The sequence below is a fragment of the Branchiostoma lanceolatum genome, chromosome 16 (genome assembly GCF_035083965.1).
Source record: "Branchiostoma lanceolatum isolate klBraLanc5 chromosome 16, klBraLanc5.hap2, whole genome shotgun sequence".
In the NCBI taxonomy this organism is placed as follows: domain Eukaryota; kingdom Metazoa; phylum Chordata; class Leptocardii; order Amphioxiformes; family Branchiostomatidae; genus Branchiostoma; species Branchiostoma lanceolatum.
The window spans coordinates 7,820,844-7,831,029 of NC_089737.1; the positions used below are offsets into that span (position 1 = coordinate 7,820,844).

At 38.5% G+C, this 10,186-nt stretch overlaps 1 protein-coding gene across 1 annotated transcript; it reads left to right on the forward strand.

Moving 5' to 3' along the window:
* Window positions 1–244: 244 nt before the first annotated feature.
* On the forward strand, window positions 245–9,809 carry LOC136421391 (stabilizer of axonemal microtubules 4-like). The gene is made up of 11 exons (XM_066408661.1): window positions 245–388; window positions 3,616–3,852; window positions 4,268–4,421; window positions 5,401–5,581; window positions 6,028–6,140; window positions 6,498–6,668; window positions 6,983–7,086; window positions 7,246–7,330; window positions 7,671–7,765; window positions 7,957–8,121; window positions 8,885–9,809. Exons 2-11 carry the CDS (start codon window positions 3,629–3,631, stop codon window positions 8,973–8,975), a joined length of 1,383 nt encoding a protein of 460 aa, XP_066264758.1. The 5' UTR covers window positions 245–388; window positions 3,616–3,628; the 3' UTR covers window positions 8,976–9,809.
* Window positions 9,810–10,186: the final 377 nt, after the last annotated feature.

Sequence of the window (10,186 nt, forward strand, 5' to 3'; positions counted from 1 at the left end):
GAGATTTGAGCTCACGAACTTTGACCTACAGCAACATAATGTAAACGACAAGTTAATATCCATAGATTCATATACTGCTTATAAAAATATTTACCCCAATTTCAGACATAATTTGATATCTAATAGTTTATAATCTTATTGTTTAAGAAAACAAAAAAAGCTCAACACATAGCAGTATGAAAATCCGCGACTTAAATACTTGGAGGTGCGTTTGGATTTCACGGAGCCTAGCAACCGTTGCTAAGAACGCCCAACACTGTAATACAAGCACAGCTGACTCGCGCCCTCGCTTTGCAACATCCTCACGGAATCGGGGCGTTATTTCGCCGATTTCTACCCCAAAAACCTTCCAGTTGGTATCAAATTGACGGATAACACATTGGTGAAGGTAAGTAATCAATTTTTCGTGGGTGATTATGGCGCAAAATTGCGATTTTCTGCACTTATTTTGAGCGTCACGCTTTCTAGAATGAATGAATCACTACAGTCCTCATGTTTCACATGCCTCAATGGTCTTCGATATAATCAAAACTCTTCAACAATCTGATTCATGCAATCAAAAAATCTAAAACCTTTCGCAAATTTATGTCATATTTGGGTTTTTTTAAAAACTATTCTTCACTCAATTAAGACTAGAAATGGGCGTAAAGTCGACAGGATGTTTAGGCTACGGTTGCGTGCTTCCCCCTTAGTTACCGCCCGTACACATGCGAGCTAGGTCCGAATGTCGTCACAAACTCTAAGGCTACTTGTAACGATTCGCACATCAAAACCTGAGTTTTCAAAGCTTTTTAAAACATCTTTGAGAGTACTTGATGTAGTACAGTCTATGATCAAATAGTGATAACACAGGCTTTTGGTTGAGGGTGCTTAACCGTAAAATTCAACAGTGCTTGTTCAACGAGTGACCAGGAAAGATAGCACGTAACCCTTAAGAGAACCTTAAGACGAACAGGCATCTCAGTCGATAACTTAAAAAATATACATTCTTCAGATTTATGTTGAATCATGTATTAAGCGTTGACAGTTAAAGATTCACTGTTGTTTGCATGTGTTTACAAAATGTAATGTTGTTTACTGTTGTGTGTGCGCCGGTTCACATTCCTATTGTCCCAGCGCATATAGCCAGGGGCGTTTGGGAGGAGTTAGTCAACCCCATCTCCAAGTAGATACAAGGAGAGACATCTTAATATATCTATCTGCCGTTGCTGTTGCTATCCTCCTCCTTTTTGTAGGGAGGTTAGAATCAGGAGTTAACTAAAGACTTAACAAGTTGAACCAAATGAATTGCTTTTTTCTTGCTTCAACTCAAGTGTTTGTGCCCATTGTATTCTTTCTAGACTTCACAAAAAAACTTTTTAAAGATTATATATGTTTCTCTCGTAAACCAGTTGCCCTAGATATCAAAGATCATTTCATATACAGTAAATGATCAGTAATAATAAACATAGAATGGGGCCGACTGTCTCCTTGCCTTCTTAAGCAGACTATTGTGTTTGCTTTTCCACCAATTAAGTGTGCTTAAAAAACTTATAGCAAGTACTTGAAAAATACTTTGCATAATAGATAGCTATCCTCAAATGGAGACCTTTGTTGCATTTTGGCAGCTGTCCTCTTATGGGAAAAGTGCAATGAAGAAAAATTGCAATGAAGAAAAAGTTGTGGGTCATTGTTTAACATTAGCAATATCAATTCCTATTTCAAAGCAACTTTTCTTAAGCCTTTTGTTGCTGAGAATCAAATTCCCACATGCATACTGTTGAATTCTATCATTTCTTAGCACCGTCATATTCTAATATTTGCTGTACTGAAAGTTTTGCCTTTTAATTTGAAAAAGACAAATATTCTATTAAGTTGCTAAACTACTTGCACACCGGGAGGCAATTTTTCTTTCTTTCTTTGTGTCCATGGTTTGTTTAACAAAAGAACGTACTTGAACCCTTCAAAGTTGTTATATTGAGTGGGAGGGGTTGTATAGCATGACTTTACACGTTTTCGACCGCGCTATTCTCTTCAAGTGACCTGTTTCTTTGCCTCCGTTCTTCGGTAACTGAATACTACACAGAGCACGAACAAGCTAGGCTTGGATTCTGTACAAAATGCTCGGGTTTAATTAGGCTTGCGTACCATGATCGAGACCATATTTTCTTAAGGCACATTACCATTAGGACATGGTTGATGGAAAGGTACAGTACAAGCCTGGTATGTGGGGTTAGAATTACAATAGCTAGTCCAAGGTCACAATCAAATATATCAAACTGACATTTAAAAAAGAAGTGGTGTGGGATTTTGTTGTAGCTACATGTACACACAAGTCTTATCAATAAGTACAATGTAATTCATAGCGCTAGAAAGCAGAAATGCATCTTTGGCAAAACACACTTGTAGTATCTTTTGACATGAAGGCATTATGGTTCAAGCATACAGGACATTTAGTTGCATTGGTGATTGGTAATCTGATATTGTCTCGCATATATTATTCTAGTACATGTATCATATTTGCCATTTATTGTTTGTAACAATTGTTGTAACAATCATCATTGTTCTATGTCACACATCTTAGTCATGATATTAATAATTGATACACTGCTTTTTCATATGGAATCCAATATTGTGTTCCAATTAAGTGCATTTAGTGCTGGGTGACATTGCTTCATGTAGATGCATGCGTGCTGGTAATTTCACAGCCTGTAATGAAAAACTGTTTTACAAAAGTCATAATGAATTACGTTCATGAAGTATTTAAACGTGAGGAAAAAAAATTGCTCCAAAGCCAAGGCATAAACAAATCTTTGATGCTTCTTAGTATCTGCATCCAAGTATGCCTTGAACAAACATTACAGAAAATTCAATAGGTCTGTATTCTTTGTTCACAAAGCTCAGATTGTTTACTGTTAATAAAAACGGACACTGGATACTACAACACCCAAATAGACCCCCCATCCCCAGCAGCTATACTTTTGTACGGGGCCAGATTTAGTGTAATTAGGAAAGCGAAGAAAAATAAACACAACGGTGAGCGATATGGTTTATCAGTACACACACAAAACTTAAACGGAAGCCTTTAAAAAGTAGGCTTAATTGGCTTTTGTCCGCCACTTTTTAGAACAATACAGGGAATAAAGGAATGTCTAGTTTTCTCCTATATTGTTACTTTAACTGTAGTGATACTCAAAGTTTTGTTTCTGTGTTTTGCTGGTATAACATTGCTTCTATTGTATTCTTTGCAGTGAGAGGTGCGCATATTTTTATTTTTACTTTGTGAATATCATTATGCAAAATTGTGAAAAGGTATATTCAAATCATTATGTAAAAAAATGTGTTGATTAAAGTTAGATATCCAGGTAATAATATATACCAAATGACAGTTACTCAAGCAATTTGAAACTCTCCAAATGTTATCTATAGCTATCATAAGATAAATTATGCATTAATATATCATAAAACTATTAGAATATCTAATTTTTGAAATGGTTGCTTGTCAATGAGTAACATGTCATTTGGCATATCTTAAGAAATGTCCAAAACTTATCCTACATAGAATCTTCTTCCTTTACATCCTGTCAGACAATAGAATAAGCCTTTCAATACTAAATTTTGATGTTCTATTTCCAGTATTGTTTGAAAGATGGGACGTCTACCAATGGGGAGCCGCACGTCGCACGTGCAGGGCAGCACCGGACCTCAGTACAGCGTCATGAACTTCTACTGTACGCAGAACTCCACCACGTACGGTCAGGAGGGATTCAAACCCAGGACTGGCAAACACGTGGGCACGGGCTACCAGTCCAACTTCAGGCCAGGCGTCTACTACAGCAGACATTTGGATGATCTGGATAATCCAGAAATGGGGTAAGTGTCCTAATTTTTCTTCCATCAAAAAAAAAGTATTTTTGGCGACACCTCAGGAGCGGAGGCATTTTTTTATAAAACTGACCTGAAAATCAGCCTATATTTCCTATGACCAAATTTTCACTATAATTGCTGTAAATAAATGATCATGAATTGGGGAGCAAGCAACTTTTTCTTTTCCTCTTTTCCATTTATTTTAGTATTTTTCTCTGTTTTTTAATCCTTCAAAGAGAAGTTGTAATATCCTGGTTATTGTATCAGCTCTTTTAGATTGTATTGTTATGGATGGCATTTCAGCACTAAGGGGAGGTCTCATCTAAGTAAAATGAAATAAAAAGTGCTCCTTTTTAAGAGGAAAGTCAATCAAGTATGTTACAATAGTTGCTAATGACAACACCTGCAATACCACTCACAGCCGCATCGTGGCGAGAAACTACAACACGGTGACGAAGCTGCACTTCCTGCCTTCCAAGGGGTCGGACGGAAGGGACCCGCTACCGAGGAACATCCACATGAAGGGGAGCGGCTTTGTACGGCAGACGCCAATCACCACGCCAACAGTGGCTGAGGTAGGTTTGACATGGACTGTAGTCTGTATCTGTATCTGTATCTATATAGCCGGTATAACCGCCATCAGGCGTAACACACCAGCTTCGCAGGCACGCGGCGCGGCAGCAGCTGGTCATATTACACCGAACGGTCTGTTACACCTAGTCTTTGCATATCTGACTGCAACTGTTCTTTAAAGCTACTTAGTGATGAAGCTCCTACAGTACTTGATGACAACGAGTTCCATTCTACTATGGTTCTCGGGAAATACGAATTTTTGAACACGTCAATCCTTGGCTGATAACTCTGGTACTTAAAAGCATGACTATTTCTGGTCCTCTTCTGAGCTGGCATTAGATACTTATCAGTCGGTACGTCCACAAGTTTATTAGTCATCTTGTACATCATGCAAAGTCTGGACATTGTTCTCCTGTCCTCAAGTGACATCCATTGCAGGTCCTGTGCTAATTTGATAGATGGCATTGCTGACATGAATATTGTGCCACAGATGCCTCTCTATTAGCCTCCTTCACAGACCTTCAGATGTGGCAGGCATTTATTTTTGGAGGAGCTTTGATTTAGAACATGACCTAGGTGTCAAATATCTCCAGGAGGTTCTTGATACCATCCCTAGAAGGTCTCAAAAGGAGGCTACGTCTTTATATGCCTACAGTAGTACAGTGGTTCAGGAAGGTCTCCCCATTTCTGTATGGCTGCAGTTCTAAGTCATTTTCATAGGTGGCATTGCTGAGTGGTGCTTGAACTCTGGCTGTGATGTTTGCCAAACTGTTGATGGACTGAACTGATTTCAACACTGCTTTACATGTAATAGTGCACTTTCATAACATTTTAACTTAAAACTTTGACAGAATTAAGGATAAGTAAGGGTACAAAGAACTGTTCGGAAAATGTGAAATTATGATTTTACTAAAGAAGACGTTAGGAAATTATGGACAGGGAATGGCAAAGTTATTGAATGTATCTGTTCTCTACCGACAGGTTCGAAAGGTCCATGTTGACACCCACCACACAGCGCCTTTCTCCATCATGCCCAAAGCCAAACCACTACTGCACAAGATCCAGTCTAAGGACCCTGTAGAACTGGAGAACGGAAGTTTCGGGCCCGGCTTCATGACTACTGAGACTCATGTTAGGTTTGACGGCAAACCTATGGAGAAAAGTAAGTTCCTATGTTGTTAGTTATTCTGTGTTTCATTCACTCACTTGCTCATTCACTCACTTACTCACACTTGCTAACTCACTGACATTTGCTCATTCACTCACTCACTCACTCACTCACTCACTCACTCACTCACTCACTCACTCACGTGCACACACACCATACAAAATGTACTTCAAAGTAGCTATTCTTAATAAATCACTAGCAAATAATTTTTGGAAGGATGGCAAATCAGCACCTTGGAAATGCATTCTACTTTTGAATGAACTCCAAGTTATTATTTCTGCTGGAGGGTGGTATAAATTTGAGATCTAATATAGATATGAGGGTGACAGCTTGCTGTTTTGGAGAATGATAAATGTTTATGAATTTTCATATTTTAGACTTAATTGTCAATTTGTGATTTTGCTGAATTTTAAATGAATGTTGCTCTTTTTCCTCTCCAGCTGACTTCTATCACAATTCTATCGGAAACAAGGAGGAGTCTGGGTTCACACACGCATACAACGTCGAGCCCGTCACGTTCCACCCCGGCTCTCCGCACAAGGGGGAAATGCCGGTAAGTAATTGACAAAAATGATAAAGTTTTTTAATCACTGTCTATGTCATCACATATGTCTGTAAAAAATAGAACACATCTAAACGACATTCCCCAAACCCTGACCAGTGTAACACAGCATGGGGTCTTGCAGGTATTCACTTTCCATGGGCGGCCCAGCGCACACACGCATGCCATTAAATGTTTGCGGATATTGCTGTACAATGTTAGTGGCTGTCAGATCAAACACCTAGTACTTCCTCCAGGTTTGGGGAATGAATCATTCAAAAGGAGCCCAAATATAAAAATGGTGCAAATTTTTGTTTAAAAAATGATGCTCAGTTACAGAGTTAACAGAGAACACTTTTCTTAACACAGGGATGGCTGACAGACCGCCCCACGGGAGTCAGCATCATGAAGACAAACTTCTTGAGGAGCGAAGACCCCAGCGGGAAGGAGCCTCTACCAAACCTGACAGACAGAGCAGTGAGAGACACCGGCTTCACTCACGAGACAGCCAAGCCAGCGTTCCTCGGACATCCTGCTAATGTACGTCTGATTTCTTTGTTTGCTGGTCCTTCCTTCCTTCCTTCCTTCCTTCCTTCCTTCCTTCCTTCCTTCCTTCCTTCCTTCCTTCCTTCCTTCCTTCCTTCCTTCCTTCCTTCCTTCCTTCCTTCCTTCCTTCCTTCCTTCCTTCCTTCCTTCCTTCCTTCCTTCCTTCCTTCCTTCTTTGTTTACATGTAGTTGTACAATGTAGCTTTTAAAACTTCTCCTTGGTACTGAAATGCCATCCATTACAATACATTACAAAAAGTATAGCTTCCCCTATTAAGATACTTACAATGTGCACTGATTTTTTACAGGCCTTTACCAGAGTTGAACAAGTTCCCAGTCTGGTTGCGGAGAGAACCCGAAAGAACGACCCAGCAGAATATGTTAATATGGCCGCACCCAACAACCATTCCAGGTATAATACACGTTTTCAAAAATCTTTTTAAATATCTTAACTTTCCTGTTCCTGTGCGACATTAGTGAAAGCAAAATTGATGCTTTATACAAACTCTCATTTAGTAAAGATGTTCTTTTTATGTAATTTGATTTAATTGTTTTTGTTGTTGTTTTGCAGCCTAACGAAGAATTGGTTCAAGGGTGCCCAACGAGACACGGCAAGCGAGACTGACCGACTCGGCAAGACGGCTGTCGGATGGCAGGTTAGCAAAACTTTTCTGTTCTAGAGGTAAAAAAATTAAGATAGAAGAAAGGAAGAAAGAAAAAGAGAGAGAAACAAGGGAGAGAGGGAGATATGATAATAGCCTTTTTTAAAGCAAAATACATCATCATAAGAAAGGTTTATTTTCCAACACAAGGATTGAAGTCATCAAATTTCTTATCAGTCTTCTTAACTTCTTTAGAATTAAGCTGGTTTAAAATTTGGTGTCTGCAATCCTAATGTGGTGTACAAAAAATAGCTGTTCAGCTTTCTGCCATAATATTACACAAAACATTCATGCTTTTAAGAATACAACAATTCATTTTTTTTCTGTTTTTTAGGAGCTCTCAGGTTACAGCGCCAACAACGACCGCTACGTCCAGCAACCACCGACTATTGAAGACCTACAGAGATTCGTCACACACTACAACATAAGGTGAGCAAATTCTTGGCACTCAATTTCCTTTAGCATTTTCTAAACATCACGTGCATCATCTCCAATTTGACCTCTATTTCCTGTCAGTCTGTGATGACACCCCCATTTTCCTGTCACTCTATTGCATTCAAATAACTATGAACACACATGAATCAAGACAGCACATCTAAAGATTTTTACTTTTACCTCAGATTCCATGACAAGAACCCCGAGGGTATTGACCGTGAGGGTCACACGTGGGGAGGGCTGCAGGAACAGCTGCCCGACGGCTTCACCAAGAGCACCGCCGTCCACAGCTACGGACCAGCCATCAACACCACAGATACACTCCGCAGGCTGCATCCATATGTGGCCAGGTGAGATCAACTACCTTTTTTTACCTTCCAGAAGAAGGTTTATGTTTATGTTGCTATTTGTGCGTTTCGTCTGTCTGTCTGTGGCAAGCATACTAGTATTTAAAATCATGACCAAAGCATGTCCAGCACATGAGATTTTAAAACTGGAAGTTCAGCAGCAGTGCTGTAGAAAGCTATACTAGGAGGTCAAGCAGTTATCAAACTTGACCTTAAGTTTGTTTTCCAGATTCCTACCAAATATTGTAAGGATTCACCCACAACTTCTCAAGTTATTATAACTTGAGAAGTTGTGAATGGATCCTTACGAAAAGTTTGATAATTGCATGGCCTCCTAGCAGCTTTTTACAGCACTGCTACAGAAATTCTGGTTTTGCTATCTCGTGTGCTGGACATGCTACATGTTTGGTTATGATTTTTTAATGTAAGGTAAGGGAGTAAGTGGTGTAGGCTTGGGCTCCCTATCCCTACTTTTTAACTGCAGGGTTTTGTACATATATGTGCAAGTATTTGAAAAACGTTGGGTTTGAGAGATCTCTAGTGCAGCACCCCCCAGGTATGCACAATTGAAATATACAGGATTGCATTATACTGGTGGATGTTGGGTTTGAGATCTGTTTGGACGTATCTTTTCAGGGTGGCAGAATTATGTACTCTGGTGGAATTATGTTAGTAGATGTTACACATATCAGCCATTTTGATAAATAATTTTCAACAATTCTTTTTAAAGCATAATTTCATAATTTTTAAAAATTCATTTTTTCAGGAGCATTAAGGGGACCGATCCATTCTATGATGACCACACCCATGACGGCAAAGTCCACTTGAGATCATCACTACCCCCCATCATGGCGTAGAGATGGAACGTTCCAACCCGATCATTTGATTCCAGTAGCAAAGACTGAATGTGAAAAAGACTTTTGAAAAGAAAAATCACTTTATCAAAAGTGGTTTTGGTGTTTATTCATTTTCGTGATATCAATATTCAGTATGTTACCCAAAACAGCCATGTACCTTCAGTTGGTATATAAACTTTGATTTTGCTTCAATAATGAATAAGATCAGTACATATTGATATGTATAAAAGTAAGACTATGATATGAATCATATTGTGTAAACTCGACTGTGTATATACATTATATATCTCATATTTTGTAGTGGTTTGTGAATTCAGAATACCTGTGTGCATTGTCATCTGGTGAATCTATTGTATTGAACACAAACTATGCTATTACTTTGAAATTTCTTTTAACTTCCATTAACACTAATATGCCGGGTTACATAAATCCACCACTTTGAAAAATGGTGTGTTTAAGAGATCTCAAGTGCAGCACCCCCAGGTATGCACAGTTTAGATATACAGGAGTGCATTATACTGCGGGGCGTTGGGTTGGAGATCTCTTTGGACGTATCTTTTCAGGGTGGCAGGATTATGTACCCTGGTGGAATTATGTTAGTAGATGTTATACCTATGCAAGAAAGAGTGGGTTGTTTCGGAAGATTATGTTGAATTTGTTGCTGGCGACGTCATGATTTCACTTTTGTGAGCGACACTCTACAATGCAAAGAGCTGCTATGAATGTATATGATACACTGAAGAAAGGAATACGTCTATTTTATGTTTTATCTAGCACGATTTTATGTAAAACTTTATTCGGTGTCTATACCAAATATATTGTATTTTACCTTCACCCAAGTGTGTTTTATTTTCTATTATCATTTCTTTCAAATATTTTAGTTACTGTGTCAATCATACACTTATAACTAGCCCCCTCAAAAATCTATGACTTGAAAGAAAGATTCAAAATATCAAGTGATAAAATTTTGCAAATTTTTAATATATTTAATTTTTAAGTGCGTTTATATATCAAAAAGAGCAATGTCGTGAAAGAAAGATTCAAGTATTGGGTAATAAGTACTTCTTGTGAAGTCGTGAATTTTAAAAAAAGACCACAAGCCATATACATGTATACATGAATATTGACGTAACATTTATTTATCATCCGTAGCAAAAGAAATAACTTTATCATCACAAAAATAAAGGAAAACATGGTCTTACACAACAGTA

What these genes read in the sequence shown, in the direction of transcription:
- LOC136421391 (XM_066408661.1), top strand. Translation starts at nt 3,629, where the DNA reads ATGGGACGTCTACCAATGGGGAGCCGCACGTCGCACGTGCAGGGCAGC. An exon ending in GCACCCAACAACCATTCCAG is followed by an intron (nt 7,087 to 7,245) that starts GTATAATACACG and finishes GTTGTTTTGCAG; the next exon opens with CCTAACGAAGAATTGGTTCA. An exon ending in AGACGGCTGTCGGATGGCAG is followed by an intron (nt 7,331 to 7,670) that starts GTTAGCAAAACT and finishes TCTGTTTTTTAG; the next exon opens with GAGCTCTCAGGTTACAGCGC.